General features: G+C 40.0%; 3 protein-coding genes across 4 annotated transcripts in view; 2 read left to right on the top strand and 1 right to left on the bottom strand.

The window, feature by feature from the left end:
* nkain4 (sodium/potassium transporting ATPase interacting 4) overlaps positions 1–6,975 on the top strand; it is a 58,171-nt gene extending 51,196 nt beyond the window's left edge. Inside the window, exons 6-7 of one of the 2 annotated variants that reach the window (XM_085147175.1) lie at positions 3,876–3,960; positions 4,672–6,975. In XM_085147175.1, the coding sequence (XP_085003301.1) occupies positions 3,876–3,960; positions 4,672–4,681 (95 nt within the window). In that variant the 3' untranslated portion in view covers positions 4,682–6,975. The remainder of the gene's footprint in view (positions 1–3,875; positions 3,961–4,671) is intronic. The other variant, XM_085147176.1, reaches the window with a different exon arrangement.
* Positions 6,976–7,207: 232 nt separating this feature from the next.
* On the bottom strand, positions 7,208–10,600 carry birc7 (baculoviral IAP repeat containing 7). The gene is made up of 7 exons (XM_085147174.1): positions 10,060–10,600; positions 9,475–9,574; positions 9,007–9,088; positions 8,832–8,877; positions 7,897–8,106; positions 7,589–7,654; positions 7,208–7,407 (listed from the first exon to the last, which is right to left on the bottom strand). Exons 1-7 carry the CDS (start codon positions 10,598–10,600, stop codon positions 7,208–7,210), a joined length of 1,245 nt encoding a protein of 414 aa, XP_085003300.1.
* Positions 10,601–11,778: 1,178 nt separating this feature from the next.
* Positions 11,779–21,557, top strand: LOC146494645 (YTH domain-containing family protein 1-like). The gene is made up of 6 exons (XM_085147160.1): positions 11,779–12,205; positions 13,017–13,041; positions 16,656–16,735; positions 17,007–18,653; positions 18,802–18,846; positions 19,025–21,557. Exons 1-6 carry the CDS (start codon positions 12,179–12,181, stop codon positions 19,049–19,051), a joined length of 1,851 nt encoding a protein of 616 aa, XP_085003286.1. The 5' UTR covers positions 11,779–12,178; the 3' UTR covers positions 19,052–21,557.
* Positions 21,558–22,172: the final 615 nt, after the last annotated feature.

The following is a 22,172-nucleotide window of genomic DNA, read 5'->3' as shown; positions in this document are numbered from 1 at the left end:
AAATGGGGTTGATCTGCCAAAACAAACAAAAAGCCAACAAGCAAGTGTTTCGGGGTGATTAGCCAGCCCCATAATATATGCTAATCAAGGATTCAGGCAGCAAAGATGCATGAATTTCTGTCTATAAGCTGCCCAACAAGCAATTGAAGCAAAATAAAAGTAAAACAAATATTAGGATGTTGGTCAGCAAATTTCAAAATCAATGCATACTTAATGGATCAGCAGTCACATTAAAGTTAAATTAGGGTGGCAACCTCTTTGCGACTAGTATAAGTTAGTGGTTGACCAGTGATTGCAGTTGTTCTCAGACAGGTTTGCACATTACTGGTGTCTAATCTATAAGTACAGACAAATTGCCAACACATTAAAATCAGTCTGAATTGTTCTTTTCATTTCCCGTTTATCATCACAGATCTGGTCCCTGCCTTTGAAAATGTCAACAAAGTCGCAAGTTCATTAAACAAAGTTGCAATAATTTTGGTCATGCTATGATAACATAAGGTAGACGGTTAATGGAATTGTTTATGATATATTATCTTCAAAGACTTTATAATAATAGCTCATAATAAGTGCAAGCAATCAACAAAAACTGTTTAAAAAATGCAGAGTTCATTTGGGTGGATGATGGCTGTTGCGACCGAGTCGGAAATTCCAGTGAAACCAGTGAAGACGGTGCTGGATGTTGGCGTTTAGAAACATCATTAATGCAGACAAAGTTTCTACAGACTCCATCTCTCCCTTGAACATCTTACTCTCACTCATCTTTGCATGGATCATAAAATCTAAATGCGCTTTCAATCAAACACACCCAACATTTTTATGTGCAGAATAACAATGCATAAAACAGCAAAGATGGCTGCGTGTGTGAGGAGAGAGATGCAGACATGCAGAGCCAGCTAGGAGTGTGTGTGTGAAAGGGACCACAACTGTCTTTTAATTGACCTCTTCCATCATTACAGATTCTCTCTACAGAAGTCTTGAATGAGCTGTCCAGTCTTTTATCACTCTCTCTGTCTTTGTCTCTGCCATTTCTCACCCTTGTTCTTCATGATTTTCCTTACACTATACTACGTCTGTTTTAGTCTAATTTTTCAAGCGAAGCCCCGTCGTCCCCACCCACCACACACACACACACACACACACACACACACACACACACACACACACACACACACACACACTGTCTGCTGACTGTCTGTATCTCTGCTTTACATCACATTACTCCCTGCTTGTTTGGGGGCACTACGTAGATGCCTTAACTACTGACCTACATACCTTTCATATCTTGCATGTGTCTGCAGAAGGGGGGTAAAAAACAGCTTGCTCAATCTGCTTGGAAGAAAGTGATCTTGCTTCTGTCAGTGTTGGTGTCAAAAAACCACCAGTATCTGTTTTAATAATCTCTCCTGTTAAAGGTTTTCTGTTTGCACTGGTGTTACTGGATTTAATGTTGAAAAACACAGTCATATGGATTTTTTTTCCAATAATTTCTCAACCATCAAGGATCAGTGAGCTGCACAGAAGACCGACCTCAGAGCAGGATCAGACTGATGCATGTTGTAATTAATAGGGAAATGATTCAACATGGAACAAGCAATTAACTGGCTGAAAAACAATATAGTCTGTAGGAGGAATAGAGGTCGGGGTTATGAATTAAGCATTTAATAGAGAGCAAAGTAATGTTTTGACACACTGAATGTCTTCATTAGAGTGAAAAGAGGCAGCTTTAGAGGCAACCTATTATGCCCAAGCCAGGATTTTTTTCTTTCATTCTTGAAATCTTAATAAAGCAGATTTAAATAATTCACACAAAATAATCCTTATTTGGGTCCTGGCAGACGCAGCCCCTCAGTTCCTCATCTATATGAAACAATCTCTTTCACAACCCTTCCCCCTCCCTTTAAGCCAGCTTTCTTATGATTGGCTCTCCTGTGTAAACAAAAGGTTTGAACAGCAGGTGGGTGGGGCTTCTGTACTGTAAAATCCTTAGTTTTTAGTTCATAGGTCCTTTTCTAAGCAGCAATTTTAAGCATCGTAGCCCAGGTTGATTAAACAGAAGCGACCCCATTCTATTTAGTGTTTCACAGCTGTTTCCTGTCTTAAAAAAACAGAGCCATAATTAATCTTACTGGTTAATTAGTAATACCTGTGTTTACTTAGCAATTATATGCGAAAAGACTACTGTGAAAAGAGCTTATGTGGATTGCTTGCACATGCCCGAGCTTATTATTTTTAACTCTGGCTTTGCTAAATAGGAGAGACTAGCATCCTAACAGTATATATACATGACAGAAAATAAGGATATAATACAAAATAGTACATCATACACACCGGGCCCAGTTTAAGTTTAGGTTGGTCAGTGAATATGTCACAAGATTCTTTACAGAAATCTGACTTTCAAATACTTTCCAAGTGGAGAAGTTGACCTATTTGTAGTTTTACATGAAAGGCACACGGATCGCCAAAGTCATTGGGATTTCTGCTCTGGAGTCGAATATCTGTGTCAAATTTTGTGGCAATCCATCCAGTAGTCAACCTGATATTTCACTCTGAGCCAGAGTATTAGATTCACAGACTGGTGGAGGGATCCACCGAGCGATATTGCTTTGCTATCCCACGAGCTGTAGCGTGTCTAAAAATGGCAACCATGATTATCATCCAGCTGTATTCCTCAGCACGGTTTATCATGGCAGGAGATGGATCCCCACCTGCTTATAATGAGAAAATCACTCGTACAGAAAAGAGCAGGGGAGAGGGCTTTGTGTGTGTGTGAGTGTGTGCATCTTTGTATCTTTTGGTGGGTGGGTGGCATGTGTGTGTGTTTGTGGTGTGCAGATGAAACAGTGAATGCCTGGAAACCGGGACAGGGTCAGAGGAAAGGGGTGACACAGCACAACCCCTCTGGCTGGTGTGCGCATCCTGTCTACCTATCAGCATTTAGCAGACCACCCCTGCCTCCTCTTATCTGGATGGAACTGATTGGTCTCTATGGCTGGCTTGTATGTGTGTTTTTCCACCACAGGTGCTGAGTTCCAAAAAAGAAACAGATGTGCTCATTTTGTTATTCACTCAACTAGGGTCCTCTATATATTTGGTGTCTTTTCCCACTGAATAGGGTGCAGTTTTTACTTTTCTTCCACTCGCTGTGTTTAGAGGAGACTCGCAGCTCCTGGACACGCTGGCCTTTTTCACACGGACTCCCTAATCTCCTTGGCTCCCTGTCAGTCAGACCGACAAGCGTGACGCACCCCGTCCTCTCCTCCTTTTTCCTCCCCTCTCTGTCTGTCTCCCTCTCTGCCGTTTATGTCCCCTCAAAAGCCCCAAGCCTTTTCCATCCATCTCAAAAATCCCTCTTTCCGCATGTGTGAAAAACACACTGCACTTTGGTACCAGCATGTCCTTCTGTTTCTCGCATGACATAACACTCGCTCGCTCATCTGCACCTCGCTTGGAGTCTGAACTCTTAACTGAGAAAATAAACAGAAAGGTTTGAGCATCAATTTGGTGGCTGAAGGTCACCTCTGTTTCTGAGCGATAAAAAGGCTTAAGCTATTTTGACAGCTGGCAAGCTTTCACCTGTTCCCAAGCTTTCCCTTAGGCTTGAGGCAGATGCACAGATGAAAAACAGTTTTTTCTCTCCTTCTTGTTCTCCTTCTACTTTTGTAGATTTTGTCAAACTAAAAGAGACTCAAAGTTTGCACTGTTGTTCACGAGCTGCCTACCTTACAACATCTGTGCACTCCATTTGTTCCCATTGTGTCTTTTTGTTTCCATTTCATTCTTCATTCAGTTTCTTTTTTTAATCGTGCATGTATTTTTAGTTGTCTGTCTTTTGATTTACTCCGGGATTTATGTGTTCAATACTTTGTTTTCAGTTGATTTTATTGGAGGATTTGACCCATTCCCACTCTACCATGTCAATGAGAAATCATCTCATCTCCTCTTAAAGCCCATGTACCCGTAAGTACGAGTGCGCTCTCATCCCATTACATGTGTATTTGTCTCTGTGCGTTGGAAGCATATTTAAGTGACCTTTCATATTGTTGTTGGTGCAAGTTGTGATCGTGAAACTTTTACATGCGTTGGAAAGTGCAAGAAAATAATCTCCACTTTCATGTCCATGCCAGAGTTTAGTGTCAGCATCTCTAGGTTGCAACACAGCGTTTGCTGACAGAGATTACAAAGAGTTGCTTACTCAGTATCTGGAGATATGACTCATGTCTGGGGAGTAAACTAGTGTCTGAAACATGCTGCATCCTGTCAGTGTGCTTTGGGGAATATGGAGACCTTTCATAGCACTGTGTGCGTGTGCGTAAATATGTGTGTCCACGGGCAGCTACTGGTAGAAAAACACATAAAAAAATGTCTACAATTGGATTAATCACTTAAGTCGTGCAGAGGAATTAATAAAAATAAGCCTGGGAAGTAATGTAATAATTCTCTGCCAACATGAAATGAATATTTTATTAGCTTCTTGACAGTTTAATCAACTCTGTCTCTAATAGGAGGAAGTTTTCATCTCCCCTCTCAACCTAGTGACAGTTACCTGTATATCCTGGAGAAATTCTTCTAAGTGTGTGTGTGTGTGTGTGTGAAAAATGTCTTTTTCCTTTGGTTGTTCAACAAGTCTTAAAGCTTTGCCCTTTCTGTCTATCCTTTTGTCCCTTTCAGGTCTACGTAAATAGGAGAACATCCAGCGGGGAGGTGATGCAGCAAATTCCTACAGAGACAAAATGGTTGCTTTGACACAAACGTCCCAGTGCGCTTCAGTGCGCGAGACGTTCCTCACTCTTTTGATTTCAGTCCTTTAAACGTGTAATTTGCTGGTGTACTGCCCAGAAAAGCCAACATTTCTCTGTAAGGGTCCATCGTGATGGGTTTAGGGAGCTGGGGAATTGCAGTAAAACAAAGCATGTATTTAGGGGTATTTGTGTATTTAGGCAAGCATCAATCATTTTGTTCATGTTGATTTCTCTGCTGTGGTCCCACTGCTGCAACCTGCCCACAATGGGCAGATACCCCCCTCCCAGACTGTGACTGTATAGAACATGTACAGCTATTAAATACATTGTGGATGTAATCAGGGGCTGCCCGTCATTGCCAGTCTGTGGTGCTGTGTCTTAGAGGACTCACTGATTTAGCATATTATTGCTGGTTTGGCTCAAATCTTAGCCGGAGGGCTGAATTACAGTGGAGCCTGTGGAATGAGCTATTGTGTGCTGTCTGTTTACTTTAGGCCAGGATGTGTGTGCATAAATACAGAAGCAGAGCAGGAAGAGACAGGGGAGTGTAGAGGTAGAGGGTGGGGAGGGAGGGAACAAAAGCACCAAACCTACAGGGGCATCTGTCAAAAATAGAAAATGTAAATAATGAAAGTGGGAGGGTTAAAATTAGGTTTTTATTTAGAGTTTGAAAATGTGAGCTATCAAGAATGCAAAATAGCGTGAGCCTGCAAGAGGCATTCAAACACAAAGGATGGCATGCGAGTCTTAGTTTTATTTCGGGAGTCTTATTATTGTGACTATTTTCACCAACAACAAAGTCGGCGTTTCTGAAGTGTCAGGTGTTTGTGCTCGATGATACGCTGAAAGCTTTGTTTTCACGTCAGTCCCCCTCTAACTACTAACAGATCTGCCAAGGGTGATCATTACACACACTCAAACAAAGGTTACATAGCATATTTTTAACTTGAAGAAAACAATAGAAGTTGTTTCATTGTTCATATTTAAGCACAACGGTGCTGAGATGTCTGGGTATGGTCTTCAGTGTAGAAGTAGTGTGGCATATACATGAATAGATCAGAGAGTTTTCTCCTGTCACTTCAGCAGTTTAAATTAAATTGTCAGTGTTAATAGTCGCAGCTGTGATTGTTTGAGAGCATGTTGGGGTGTGTTTTTGTTTTGGAATTTTATGCATATTAAGTAATAAGTAAAAAGCAAAACTGGTGTCTTTAAATTGCTTTATATAAACTGGCAACTTAAATTTCTTGTATTCTGACCCAGAAAAACGACAACTATTCCTAGGAAAATGAAAAAGTTCATATCTCCCATACTGATTGGTAGCACTTCTTTTGTTCCTGTTAGTGTCATCAAGAAGTCAGATTTGCTCACGCCTTACTGGTTGTGTGAATCACTACTGCCCTCTGGTGTTCATAGTATTCATGTGCAAATTTCAAGGCTACTGAGTTTCTGCCGCATGCTTAACCTTCCATAAAACTCCCTTTTTTTTTTAGCACTTTTCCTGGCCAGGATTTGTTTCTTATTTTTGTGTTTTCATAGTTGTATTTGCCTTCAGTTGTATGCTACATCATATAGTCTGAGATTTGGTCCATTTGAAAGTAATTGCATTGTGTTAATTGATTGGAATAGTTGGCCACTTGACTTGTTTTTTCATTTCTGTTTTCAGCAACTTCAGCTATCAAGTGCGTGTCAGAGTCCTCTGTGATCTTAAATGTGCTTTACTGCCAGACAAACAGTTTTTCAACTGTTATGATTCTTAAAATGATCTGAATACTGTTTCCATTCGATTGATCACCTCGCTGTCTGAGAGATGCAATAATTTTTGTGTCATTGTTTCGTTATAATTTAAAGTTTACACACTCCTGGGAAGCCAGCTAGCGTGTGAGTAAAAACACAAAGCACCTCATATTGTAACATAATCAGTATTAACAGGAAAATGCTTCTAAAATCCTAATGTAAAACAGGTCTTCCTCTCAGTGCAATACAGCCTTTTCCTAACCTGGTGACTAGTATTAGTTGAAACATGTTATATTTGTTAAATTTTCACTGAAAAGAGTCTATCTCTGTGTAGATACTTTTTGTTTTTATAGAAAGTGGAAATGGTTCGTTTTCTCTTCAATTTTGCGTCCTGTGTTCCTCCAACCCGATGTGACCTGAATTTGTATTCCTATTTATCCAGAACTGTGCTTTGTGCTCATGTAAATATGTGTTTGTTAATAAAAGAATGTGCTCTTTTGATGGTCCCATGTGTCATTTAGTAGGTAATTCTGTTTTTGTAAAAATAAAAATCCAGAAGCTATAAATATGATGGCAGCTTGAACTGTTTATTGTAGAAAATGATCTGGTAACCCTGACAAAATAAGCAATCAGCACTCTTTATTCTTTCCAGTACAACAGAAACTGGGGCCTGTGGAAAACTCAAGGCCACTCATGCAATACCTGTATAGGGGTGGCTTTTCACTACAGCCTTAGGACATGAAAGCACGGACGCTGCCTCTGATGACAGCTCTGCAGATGGGGCAGTGACGTAGGCTGGCAGCACAATCACCACAAACCACCAGATGACCACAGGGGATGAAGACAATGGACACAAGCTTGTCCATGCACACTTTACAGGTCCTCTCCTCCTGCAGCTGCCTCAGCAGCTCCTCTGGACTGTTTTCCTTAACTGTTGGGAGAAACCGATGAAGACAAACACACAAACTATTTGTTTAAGCACAATGTTGTAAGTCAAGCCTATAGTAATTATACACATTTACTGTTTAATTGGTTGATTTCAAATAAATAAAACTACTATAAGCACAAAATTTTGATCTTTTTTGAAAATCTTTGAGATATTGACTGCTGACCTTTCTCTCTGACAGGTGTCTGTGTTCTTACATTTCCAGCACTGGAGCCTTGCCTCATCTCTGGGTCTGATGTACGCAAACATTAAGAGTCAGTCAGATATATTCAGAACTTAAGGATCTATTAAAATGGTGAATTTTCCTTAATAAAAACAAAACCACTTGAATTCTAATTGAAATACAATAGCTGTTGAACAAATACAGTGAAAGGAAAAGTAGACCCCCCCCCCTTCTATTGTAAAGTGGAAGTATATACAATAGCAGAAAATGTATGTAAATAAACTTAGTTGCTTTCTAACAATGACAGCTACCTCTGCTTCGAGGCCTCCTCTGTCTGTCTTCCTCCTCCGCCTGCAGTACATCAGTAACCAGGTCAGATACAGACGTGTAATGCTGGCCTGTCAGAAGGTACTTGGTTTGGACCAGACTCTCCACCAGGCTGGCTTCAAAGCCCATCTGGAGCACAGTCTGTACCACAGGAGAAAGCATGGCCGATGAAGCTCCCAGACCTCCGACCAGATCTGGGGATCAGAGGAAGGGAAATGCAGCAGCCTTCACTGGATGCCATGTGAATTTTATACTAGTCTAAGCACCCCACACACTCTACCCTCTATAAGATAATGTGTAAATAATTGCCAAATTGTGCAAGCTTACCTCCGCCTGCCAATATATAAACATTTCAAAGCACAGACCCCTTCTGCATTTCAGCTGCTATGGATTATAATTGTGCTTCCTTCATTGTATGGAATAATTGCCCTCTCATGCCTGCCCTGCAACCATGAGCAATAGTCAAATGGCTTCCATAGCTTTCCCTAATTACTTCAATTTTAGAGCAAACATTAGCTCAGGTAATTGATCGCCCACTAATTTCATTTTCAGCTGCCCCCAAAGCAATGAGAATAGAAAGAAATGGACCTGCTACTCAGTGGCTAATTTAAGGTATTAAATCGAGTTTGTGAAAGGTATGCCTTTATCCATCAGATCTGTATTTCAACAAAAGTGGTCGACTTAGGAATAAATCAATCAAGTGGCCGCAGACCTCTTTTCTCTCTTGCAGTGCAAACAGAAATGTTTGATCCCCCTTTTTCTCTCTTGTGTGAACAAGCAAGACTGAGTGTTGATGGTTTAAATCTTTGCTATATAGAGAGTACACATATATAATTAGAGACATGAAAGCAGAAGGCTGCTATGTTGTTAGTCATATCTCCTCAGCAAAAGTTAGATTTTTGCTTTTTATTGGACTTACCGCCTCTGGAGCTGATATCTCTACCCGAGGAGGTCTGTGATCCTCCCTGGAGAAGTAATATACTTTTTTTTTTTTTTTTTACTGATTTAAATGCAGCAGTGACAAACTACAGCTCATTAATGTGCAGCTATAATATCTCCAATGTTCCAAATAGATAAGAAGCAAAAGGTCTCACCATAGTGTCATCCAGGTGGAAATGAGTGTCCTGTATGTTGCTGATGTATTCCTGCCCCCTCGTTTGGATTAAGAACTCACATCTGAAAACAAAAGCTGCTTTATAATCTATAATATACAGACACACATTTATGCATATGGTGTATATGTGTGTGTCAGACATTTGGCCAAGAGCATCTTTTCAAATATAATACCACCTAATTATTTTTTCAGTTCATTTCTCAAATCAAACATGAATGATCTTGATAACTCTGGCTGTAGGTTTGTGGTAATTAGGTCATGCTGTAGAACGAATTTGGGACTGATCACATGCATCTCTGATGATATTATGTGATGTGAATTTTGACATCCAGAGTGACTGAAACCTTTGCACATTTCTCGATATAAAAAGAAATATTGCCATGGCATGACACAAAAAAAGCATTCAGCTGATGTTTCAATATCTGCCTGCGAAATGTCCTGTTGTTACCGTGGAAACCATTTGGCATGTTCCTGCCAGGGGTCGTCGCCTGGCTCCCAGTTCCTCAGCCCTCCGTCGCAGTAGAAGCATTTGACATTGTCACCGTGACCTGCGATAATATAAGACGGCTGTGAAAAGGGAGCAATGACACACGCCCACTTAATCTTCGCAGCTTTAGAACGAACTCAGAAAATCTCTTCACGCACCAAAGAAATAAAAAACATGCAAAAACTATAACCTGAACAAATTGTAATGAAGGTTAATCAAGCCTTCCCTGATACTGTCTTGATAAAACTGCTTGGAATGCTGTTCATGATATTGTGTCCACACCCTGTGTACTGCCTGAAGCTGTACAGATCCTACCTCTTTAGCAGCTCCAGCTTTGTCTAGGTTGTTCTGTCCACAACATCATGAGTCAGCAGGACAATTGTACCATGAACTCTCACACAGTGGGGTTGGTCACTCTAGCAGTGACAAGATCTGTGCTGGATATTTTACTTACAAATACGAATAAATACTATAGTTTTGCTCATCATTTGTTAAAAACAAGAGGTGATCAGCGTTGTTAGGCTTTAGAGTGAGACATTTGAGTACCTGTGTAGAAAAAGCCTGCTCTGGCAAGAACATCGGGTTGGATTGAGGCTTCGGTGGGCCAGTTGTGGAAAGTGGTGAGTCGCGAATCCTCTGCTTCCATCTCTGGGTAGACTGCTTGCCCAGCTGTTCCCTGGTCATCCATAGTCATCCTCTGGAGCTGACTCAAAAGCTGTCCATCCACAGAATCTGAGGAGTCAGCTTGAAGTGGGATATTTCCTACAGCTCGACCCAGAATGAAGCTGCAAGCAGGGAAATGTCTTTTATGCTCAGTGGCTGGGCTATCCCCTTGTACCCAGCATCTTAAAATCCCTCCACAGCAGAAACACTGTACTTTATCCCCAGGGCCTAGAAAGAAAAATCCTGCCTTGGCCAGATCTCCAGATGTGACAGGTGCATCTGCTGGCCAGTTGTGAAAAGTTCGAAGTCTCTCCCCTTCTCTTCGCATCTGAGGCTCCTCAAGGATGTGAAGCATAGCTTGCCTGTCATCCATCATTGTGTAGCATATAGGTTTCCCTTTCCCTTTTTGTTCTGTGCCAGTCATCCCTTTTGCGGTCCATAGTGGAGCGCACACTGAAGGTCAGCGCAGCACATCCAGTTGAAAATAATGTGATCAGCTGCAGGGGGCCTGCACAGTGACCTACAGGAGACTGCTTTCCAGAAAATCCCCCAAATGCCAGAATATTTGCTCTTTGATCCTTGAATGAATGACAGCCTGAACATGCCATGTTGCTCCGCCTATTAGGAAAACACTGCAAAACATTTCAGCGGCATGCCTTTCCCTAATAACTAATAATTGTTAAAAGGTTTCTTTATGTATATAGGTCATGAGAAAAAAGGTAAATAAAAATGAGAGCTTGCACAATAAAATGTGAAAACAAATTGCTTAAATACACAAAATAATAAGATGTGTCATCTTCTTTCTTGGAAGGAAAAAAGTGTACATTTAAATCTAATTAAAAGACCTATCTAAATAGTCTATAATATATGGAAAAGTTGGGATGTTGAATATCTAGATGATGAGCCACGAGGCAAGCCAAGCCGAAACATAACCTTCACAAGATGGGGAAAATAAACAGCTCTTATAACGACTTTGATTTGATTATAGATAATCAAACATTTTACCATCTATTTACACTATACACAGTAAATAAATTTGACCTTTGACTGAGTTTAGGGGATTGCGTATGTCTCGTTGCTTCCTCCTAGTGGTTAAAGGGTGTAACATTTACTGTACAATTGCATTTCTAGTCTATGTAAAATTAGCTATACTAAAATAATCATGACAACTCAACTGTTTTCCTCACTGTGTTTCAGGCTGATTATATACCAAATTCATAACAATGGGAAACCAGTGGCGCTGTGCACACAGTCTCACATGAGCGCTGTGTCTGACTGAACTGTCAGTTCTAGAGGGCCTGCAGAAAACCACCAGCAGTCTGCTGACACCTCCTGGCGCTATTTACACCCACAGGGGATGCAGAAAATAGCACTCGTGATACTGGAATAGTAGTTATAGAACAAGAATTATGTTTTTGTGTTTTTTGTTTTATTTTGTTTTTTGTTAAACGACTTGGATTTATTCGTTGTTCCCATTAAATCACAGCCATGGATGCACTTTGCCGATGGTAAGGATGCCTCAAACTTTTGCCACCCCGTGGGGAACGACGTGAACTACAGCGGCGGCTCAAAGCCCGGATGGAGCAGCCATTGGGGAAGTGTACAGGGCTTTAACGTAACTGAGGAGGTCTCTCTCTCTCTCTCTCTCTCCCTCTGTGGAATTAAAAAAAAGACAAAGTAAGAGGCGACCGAAAATATTCACGGTCGGAAAGGCCCGTTCGGCGATACGTACCATCAACTTGAATACCTTTACCGGGAACTTGACTGCTTTCGGACGCAGTATCCGAAGCGACTGACTTGAACTGTGGAAGTTGGGATACGTCCACACAGCGGAAAATATACAGCTGAGCCTGCGCTACAACTGCTAGCCACACGCTAAGCGGCGCAGCTAGCCACAAAGCTAACTGTAACTGAGCTGTGAACTTGCTTTTCAAATCACGGGGGTTGCAATTCAGTCACAAGCCCAGGCTCTGTGAGAATCCAGGGATTTGCTTAATGAATTATGTCTGCCACAAGCATTGACCCTCAGGTAGGAAGGACGACTTACTTCGCCTGTAGAGAGCTTCTAGGCTACCTCACCCGCTAACGTTAACGATTTATTGGGCTATGGCTATTGCTCGGAAGTGCTAGCAAGCCACTAGCATTTGGCCGGTGCTTGTAGCTAGCGAGTTAGCCACTTTCCGTGAAATTGCTAAATGTTTTAATGGACGAGTAAGAAAGATGACACTTTTGCGAAAATATTCAGGCTGTTGTCAGATGTATCTTTAACAGAATCGATATGTTTTGTTGCCGATTGGGGACGGGGAAAAAGTAGCAGCCAATGCCTGAATACGTGAAACCCAAAGCTAGTTAACGTCAACAGATTTACATAAAGGCTCAGGCTAACTTATTCCTTAAATAGTAACTTTTATAATGGAATATTTTCTCGTGTCTGGGCTGTGCAAAATGTTTGAATCTGCTAAGAAACACTAAGCTGAAAGCTGCATTAAGTCTGATGGCTTTTGTAGAGCCATTTTAAGGGAGCTATGGTAGTTAGCAAAGTTGTATGTGGATTAGAGCTATCATAAACTGGTTATTTAAATAAACAGTTAATCATAGACCATTACATTGTACAATATGCCAAATAAAAGTGTAATTACTATACACCTTTTAATATAGAATAGCGTAAGGCAAGTGTTTCAGATGGCTCTCTTCGGGAAGTAGTCTCATGTTCGGTTTCTAGGCAATGGATAGGTAACATTATGGGTTGTACTCACAAGCTACGTGTGATATCTCAGGCCGACTCAAAATAACTTTTTGGTCTTCTTTTCCCCCCTTTTCTATGATTTACTTGGATACAGAGATCAAAGGGACAAGCATCTAAAGGTGAGTTGTGGATGACTATCAAGATAATTACTTTTTACATCTAAAGACCAGGACAAATTAAAGGAAAACTTTAAATGCTTGGCCTGGAGATATCCAGTGGATCTGTTTTGCTGTTGTGGTTTGAGTCCACTTATCACCTTAGAGGGAAGAGTATCTGAATTACTACAATATTGTTCTTGAAGGTCACCTTTGTTCTATGACGAATAATTTTTATTAGATGTCAGTGGCCTTTATTTGGATGATAGTACCCTCATAGTCATTTAAATGACTACGGAAATATAAATTATATGCTACCAGAGCCATGTCACAAGTAGCATATGATTGATTTTTGAACCAATGTCTTGGACTGTGCACCATCACCATTATCATAACACTAAATATCTTTCAGTACAATGTTTTTACAGTCCCCCACCCCCCAGACACAGACACTTTTTAGAATAAATGCCAACTTTCATAGATGAACTCTTTAGAATTTGGCAGATTAAGATTGGGTCAGTGTCCGAAATTGTCCTTTTCCACATGTAGCAATTAAAGGAGATTCCCGGGTTGGTACTACTTAAAACACTGTAACAACATGTAACAACATCTGTGTTACAACAGACCGAAGAACCATAGTCTGGTTTTACTTAAACCAGCGAAATTGGCATCCTTGTCCTCTCTGTGGTGGGCAATACCATATTTCTGAGTAATTAGTACACTATGCTGGAGATTGATACAGTGTAATGAAAATTTATTGTTAAAATTATCTAATTGGATTGTCAAACTGCATTGTTTATTGTGTTTGACACTGGTTTGAAGGTGGTATCCTTTCCGCTAGCGATTTTTAAAATCTTATATGCTCTTATTCTTCATAAGTCAAGTGTTGACATGTAATACAAATAATATTAAAGCCAAATGGCAAAATATTGTACTATTTCACATTCAGTGGGACATACTAGATTAGAATACCTTTGCTATTAAAAATAAAAATTTCAGAAACCTCTAGATTGGTAGATTGGGGGTGTCAAACACAAGGCCCATGGGTCAGAATTAGTCTGGCAAAGACCCCGTTCCGGCCCAGTGGAGGGCTTTGGAAAAAATGATGGAGGGAATAGATTATGGACTTTTAACTGTATTTTACAGTATTTCCTAGGGGTGGGGGAAAAAATCGATACTGTGTAGTATCGTGATATTTTGTTTGCTAATAATGTATCGATACAGGGACAGCAGAAATCGATATTTTGTTACAAAAAAAGTTTTTGTGGAATGGAACATGTTCTGACTTCAGAGCATGTTGATCCTTTTTCTGAGCAAGAATCCTGACATTCCTTCACTGTCCAAATGATTTTAACTTTTTTTATGGCAGCAATAAACATGACAGTTTACTTATTTTAATTTAAGACGTGTTTTATTTTAATTAAATTTAAAACTTTTTTATTTAATGTAAAATTATATTTTGTTTTAATTTACTTTCAAATTCTTCAGTTGCTGAAGGGGCTGCATAGTTTTCACAAATTGCATAGTTCATAATAGCTATAATTGTACCAGATGGTTGCATTCAGTTAAGTTGGACTAGACTGTAATACAAACCGTTTAGTTTGTCAACAATAAAACTGACTGAAATGAGAGAAAGACTGAGTGTGAGACTTTGTTATTAGATAAAATGAATATTGATAAAGTTTACCTTTATGTACAGAATCTGAATATCGCAAAATATTTTTAAAAAATCGCAATAATATTGTATCGTGCATTAAATATTGTGATAATATCGTATCGTGGGATGTATGGTGATTCCCACCTCTAGTATTTCCTACTGATAAAGACCATTGACACCAACAAAATAGAAATACTAGATAAACATTAACAAATAAAACATTTAATTGGCAGTTGGCTGGCAGAATGTTTTTATTTGTGCAGACGGATCTCTTACATTTGTGGCCTTGCATTTGTGTATGTGGCCTATGATCTAAAATTTGACATCCTCCCTTTCCTGTGGATTCAGTAACATTTTCAAGAATGTGGCATTTGGGCGAACGTGTTTTATTTTTATGTTTACAGACGAGATTGATATTAATGAGATGCAATGATTTATGTCTCTTATGGTTTGGCATTTTAGTTCATGATTTTATAGTAAGGGCACAAATCCATCTCTGCAGTATGACACACACACACACACACACACACACACACACACCCCTATAGCATAGAAAATTGCCTGCAAATGTTTGCAATATAATAAAGGGTGGGGGGAAAAAGGTTCCAATCACTGGAGATGCACTATATTCCAGTTTACATTTCCTAAATCCCATGTTGATAAAATTTCACATCCTTCACACACTTTCCATCCACATTAACAGTCTTTTTCCAGTGAATACTCCCATATGGAAAATATATATATATATATATATATATATATATATATATATATATATATATATATATATATATATATATAAAAATCTTATAAAGTTTGTATCTGTCTTGTGTGAAACTTGTATGAAAAGCATACAAGAGTGAAAACAGATAAGAACCCTTGAAAAATTATATAAATGAAACTTGTATGTTTTGGATACTTCCTAAAACAATATATGAAAGTAATGAGAAAGTGGCCACTTTCATGATAAATCATATAAGCCTTATATGATTTACTATATGAAGCAAGCCAAATCTGATGCAAGTCTTTTATAAGTTTTTTCTATTTCTTTTCCATATGGGCCAACATAATCAGAAACCCTTGTAATCAGAGTGAATTGTATCATACCACCAAATTGTTAAAAATTGCAGTGAAAAAGCTATTTTGAAAAGAACCTGCTTAATATTGTTTTCAAGGCACAATAAGAACTTCCTGTTGCTTCAAAATTGCTCTCATCTCACAGGTGAGGGGCACTCTTGTGTCTCCAGAAACCTGGTATTTTCAGTGTAAAACACAAAAGTCCTGGGTACTCAGAGCTTTAAATATCAAAATGTAGTTTTTGATGATAAATCACATTTTTATTACATTATTACTCCACCTGTGCCTCAAAATTCTTATTACTACAGCTGTCCAAAACAATGACTCCTTTGTACTGTAATGTTGTAGCTGATTTGTGTAAATTAACATTTTTTTTTATCCCAACCAATTATTACACAGAAAGATTTACTTGCAATTTATTATTGTCGGTTCTCCATGAACACTGATATTGGTATATTTGATCTGCTGCAGCTTTTGGACAGACAGGTCTTAAATTGTGCTCATCTCAGGTCTGGCTGGCAGCAGGCCACAAGCTCATCCACATCTGGTATATGGTTGTCTGGCATGGTTTGCCAGTTTTGGTTTAATGTTTGTTTTTTTTTGTTTTGTTTTGTTTTGTTTTTTTTGCTTTTGGAAAAGCAGAGACATTAAAGACTGATTAAATTAACATTTATAGAACTAATATATTTGAGAAATCGAAGACAACATTAGTGTGATTTGATTTTTGATTTTGTAAAAATATATTAAGAGTTTCATACAATCATAAGGTTATCCCTGAACACACTACATCTTGAAAGCTAAAAAAGCTGTTGCTATATAGACCGCAAAACATAACTGCATCCTCAGTACAAAATAAGTTTAAATGATCCATTAATGTTTTGTTTTGTTTTGGGTTTTTTTGCAGTGCAAAATGGTTCACTGCATCAGAAGGACACTGTCCATGACAATGACTTTGAGCCATACCTCACTAGTCAATCAACTCAGGTAAAGTCTGCTCTTCAGCTTCTCTCACATGAGTTGTAAGAATGTTATTCATTATCGAATGCCACAGCATGGCAAATGTATGAACAGTCACTTTTTATAAAAAAGTGAACCTTGTAACCTAAGCAGTGAAATGGGATTTGTTAAGAAGCATTTAGCTATTTACCTATCAAAAATCTACAACTAGCAGAGATGTATTTAATTTGTTGTGGGGTATTTTTAAGTTTAACTCGGGTACTTGCTAATGTTGTGATTCTGACTTCTATTCATTCAGAACAACAGTTACCAGTCCATCACCGACCCTTACTTGCCAAGCTACTACGCTCCTTCCATTGGATTTCCATACCCCCTAAGTGAGGCTCCCTGGTCCACAGGTGGGGACCCCCCTATTCCATACCTCACCCCATATGGACCCTTGAGTAATGGAGACCATCACTTCATGCCAGACACAGTGTTTGGCCAGCCAGGGGGCCTGGGAAGCAGTATCTATCCCCACAGGTTTAACTTTTTCCCTGAAAACCCTGCCTTCTCTGCTTGGGGGACGAGTGGCTCCCAGGGCCAGCAGACTCAAAGTTCAGCCTATGGTGGCAGCTATAGTTATCCTCCCAGCTCCCTGGGGGGCACTCTGGTGCCTGATGGTCAGACAGGGTTTCACAGTGACACCCTGAACAAAGCCCCTGGTATGAACAGCCTGGAGCAGGGTATGGTTGGCTTGAAGATCGGTGGGGATGTCACTGGTCAGGGGTCAGCAGTAAAGGCTGTAGGATCTGTGATTGGTGGACCTGCAGTGGCAGCCACAGGAAACGGAGCAACGCCGATTGGAATGCCCCCACCTAAACCCACCTCCTGGGCGGCCATTGCCAGCAAGCCTGCCAAACCACAGCAGCTAAAAGCTAAGGTAAAGCCAGGGATGCCCAACCCAGGGGGAGCTCTTCCCCCACCACCCATCAAACACAACATGAACATTGGGACCTGGGAAAAGGGCCCAGTGACTAAAGTAGCCACAGCTCCACTGCAGCAACAGCAGCAGCCTCTTGGCCTGCCTCATGCCATGCCACCTCAACCCCCCATGCAGCAAGGACCCATGCAGCCCCCTCCTCCTCAGTCTTTGGTGCAACCCCAGATGCCACCTATGGCCTTACAGCCCCAGCCCCCCCATCACCACCAGCCACCACCCCAGCCCTACCAAAACCACACCCAGCCCCCACAACCCCAGACCCGCTGGATTGCTCCACGCAACCGTAACCAAGGATATGGCCAAGGTGGACCTAGCCATGATGGTAGTGGTGTGATGGGTGTGGTTGGTAGTGGGAACAATGGTCCCCAAACATCTTCCAGCCAAGGACCTTGTGGAGAGTCGCACCCAGTGCTGGAGAAGCTGCGGGCCTCCCATAGCTACAACCCCAAGGACTTTGATTGGAACCTGAAGAATGGCCGTGTTTTCATCATTAAGAGCTACTCTGAGGATGATATTCATCGCTCCATCAAGTACTCCATCTGGTGCAGCACTGAGCATGGCAACAAGCGGCTGGACTCAGCCTTCCGGGCCATGAATGGTAAAGGTCCTGTATACCTCCTGTTCAGTGTCAATGGCAGTGGTCATTTCTGTGGTGTGGCAGAGATGCGTTCACCAGTGGACTATGGGACCAGTGCTGGTGTTTGGGCACAGGACAAGTGGAAAGGCAAGTTTGATGTGGACTGGTTGTTTGTTAAGGATGTGCCTAATAGCCAGCTGCGCCACATCCGCTTGGAGAACAACGACAACAAGCCAGTGACCAACTCCCGTGATACCCAGGAGGTACCTCTGGAAAAGGCCAAGCAGGTGCTCAAAATCATTGCCACCTACAAACACACAACCTCCATCTTTGATGACTTCTCCCATTATGAGAAGAGACAGGAAGAAGAGGAAGAGGTGCGCAAGGTGGGTACAGTCATCTCTCTGTTATCTTAAAAATAGGATTTTGTACCTTTTTAGTGGAAAACTGGTGAAAGTTTCTTTAGATAATTTGACTCTTGATTTGTTCCTGATCTTGTTTTTGTCTGTTTCCTCTTTGCTCTTTTTTTGACAGACTTTTGAACCTGCTCAGATACAGAACCGCTCCCGGTTGGATCAGGTAAAAAGCTGACTTTTTTTTTTTTTTTTTGCTGTTTGATCAGCACTTTAAATACATGTAGACATCTGTTCACCAAGAAATGCTGCACTTACTTACTTGTTGTTGTCTAATGATCATATGAGTAATGTTTGAGTAATTTCTTTTTGTTTGTTGTTTTTGTTCTTTTTTTTCTGAACAGGAGCGCCAGAACAGGAATAAACAATAGAAGACATCTATCCTTGGCTTGATCAACAGTTACACTAGGACTTGATTTAAAAAAGACAGAAGATTATGAAAATGCAAGCAAACCCTTCTCTTTTTTTTTTTTAATTTAATCCTGGGGAATCTGCCATCATTGACACTTGTGCTTTTTTTTTTTTTTTGCCCCATGTACCACCACGTTTTGTGCAGGGATAACAAGCTGATTTAATGTATTACCTAGCCACCACCACCACTCTTTTTATTTCAGTTTTTTATAAGCATTTTTCTTCCCATTCCATGACGTACTCTTCTCTCAACAGACTGGTTTTCTCTCTCTTGCCCACCCACTCCCCCCTCCTCTTTCCAATTGAATCAGGGTTTGACTGCACCATGGAGGAAAAAAAAATCTGCCACTTTATATTTCAGTACAATCAGGAACGGATGTGTCCTGCCCCTATTTGTCCATTTGGGGGCAACATTGCCATGCTTCAGAGGTTTAACTGTGCCAACAGGGTTGGAGGATCATAAAGGCAATGTTGGACTTGGAACTGTGCGATAATAAAACTTCTTCAAGGTTTTATCTATTTTTCATTCAGATCGACAAAATCTCTATTTTTTGGCTTACTACTGACAATTTTCATTTCAGAAACCTGTTTTCTGGAGCCTTAACTTTTTTTTTCTAATTATTGGTGACTTCTCAAAAGAACTGCTCAAACAGTGACACTGCTGGAGAAATCAGGGATAGTGTGAAGTCACACGGGACTCGAGACATTTCAGAGGAGGAATTGCAAAGGCCTCTGGGAAAGAAATAATGGATGTGTCCTCCACAACCAGAACTCTCACCATTTAAATCAAAAATTGTACTATTGACATCCTTCACACCCCTCTGCTTTGCTTTCTTTTGATGTTTGTCGTGAAGGGGTCCTTTGTATGTTTCATCAGGAGATTCTGCTTGTGTACACAACCCAGTCTGAGAGAATTGTCGCATCCACCACCTTAAATTACTTTATCAGATTTATGTAATGATGTAAGTGCTGCATTGAATCAATTGTTGCTATCATATTTTTGTTCCACAAAAAGGGGGAAGGTTCCGATATTTGTCTAGTCACCGTCATTCTGTCTTAATCCTTTCTTTGTTTTTTCCTTTAATTTGGTTTCGCTAAGTCTATCATGTTGGTCATAATGCTAAGCTTTAACGTAGGAGCCTATATATTCATGGAGAAAGCCTAAAAATGTATAACCTAAAAATTAATGTAACTGATTTAATATCAAGTAAGAAAAAAAATACGAAGAATGAGATGTGGTTTCTGTGTGTTTTTTGGATGTTGCGATTATAGTTTGTTCTAGACTGAAGCCATTGATTATGATACTGTAAACTACATTGAGGTATGTTTAAAAAAAAAAAAAAAAAATTGGATATTAAAAAATAAAAAATATTAATAGATGTGTGTGCCCATGCATGGCAAGCTGCATAATGGAAATCTGTTGGGGATGGCTGAAGTATTATTTACTCTGCAGCTTGTTTTTTCGGGTGATGATGGGTGTTCAGACGCCCGTTTTGGAGCATTCACAGCAAGATTATTTGTGAGATCAGTTGGTTCGCGCCTCGTGATTCGTTTGAGATTGTCATTTAATCTTGGACTGAAAGATTACAAAGATGAAGAGAGGAATTCATGACTGCCTCTTTGCCTTTTAAGGGATTTTTATTTTTGTTTCTCTCGTCTGTGTAATTCTTATTTTTAATCTGTTGTGATTTTACAGTTAACTAATTCAATTTTCAGATTCCACTTCACAGTTCTCTGAAGTCGTGTCACCTTAACAGTAATGTCAGGTAAACATGTCCTGGAAATAAGCTGTTTGTATTCTCAGATTATGTTAGATTATGTGAGTGTGGTGCGATCTGTCTTGACTGTTAACACCGTTAAAACATTGAAATGGCACAAGTGCTGCACAGTGCTGAGGTACTTCAAGTTATTTGAACTGTCTGCTTCACAGCAGTATTTTCCAGGTGTGTGTTTGCACCTGACCAGTGTAACCCAAACCCCCCACCCCCCAAAAAAATAATCTAGAGAACTGCCATCTAACAGTAGCCTTTGTTCTTTGTCTCCTCTTTTTTTTTAAAATCTGCACTAATCAATAGCTAGGTGGATCTAAGCAATACGGTGAACATGTTTGCCTTCACCAACACCACTCTCACCAAGCAGCGTAAAGGCAGGGAAAAGCTTAAGGATGCCGCCGCCGACCCGTCGCAGCCACAGCCGTCTTTCTCTCAGGAAGCGACTAGTTGTGATTGTAGGACAGGGCCTAAATGCATGTTAATGTAAACTGTCAGGAAATGTTTGCTGCAAGAGGGATGTCAGGTTAGCCATGAAATTATATTTATTAAAGAAAGGATCAATGAAATACAACGTACTAAATAAACCTTATCTTGTAGGCCACAGCTGTAGTGAAGATACCTTGTTCAAAAGATCTATCTTGGTTTTCTATCTTAAAAAAAATCAAGCCTTAATAAACTGTCCATTCAGAAATTACTTCGTCTTGATCTCATGAATTCTTTGTGAGTAACTAAACAAACATTTAGTGGCCTTATATAATGAGTGAAATCTCTGTAGTGCAGCCTGCAGAGCTTAAATGTCACTGAAAGGTTTTCTTTGCTGCAATTTGTTTTTCTTTGTGTTTTTCACCATAATGCTGACAACAGTGTAAATACTTTATTGTAGTATAAGGCAAATGTGTCCACAGTTTCAAGTAGTCTAGAGAAGAATTTGAGTGCACAAATGGAGTTGCTGCACCCTGGAATAAAAATAAAAACAGATTTGAAATTTATTGAAATTGATTTAGCAATTTTACGCTTCTAAAATAATACAAGATAGAGGCTTTAGGTTTGAATTACGAAAAGGGTGGGGGTAATCTAGTTGTTTAGTCTGAGATGTCTTTTTCGCTTGCTGTAAATGTAAGTTGTTTTGAAACTCCGTTAATGATATAATTGATCCACAATAGATTTTCTTTTCTTCCCTTGACAGGAGCTCTCCGTGGTGCTGAATTCTTGATTTGAAGGACCTGCTGGTAGGATGTTCCAGTCACAATCTGGCGTGAAAACACTGAAATCTTTTGTGAAACAGAGATGGAGAATTTATTCTACCTTA

This window comes from Neolamprologus multifasciatus, chromosome 20 (genome assembly GCF_963576455.1).
Source record: "Neolamprologus multifasciatus chromosome 20, fNeoMul1.2, whole genome shotgun sequence".
Taxonomy (NCBI): Eukaryota; Metazoa; Chordata; class Actinopteri; order Cichliformes; family Cichlidae; genus Neolamprologus; species Neolamprologus multifasciatus.
This window is presented reverse-complemented; position numbering and strand designations above follow the sequence as displayed.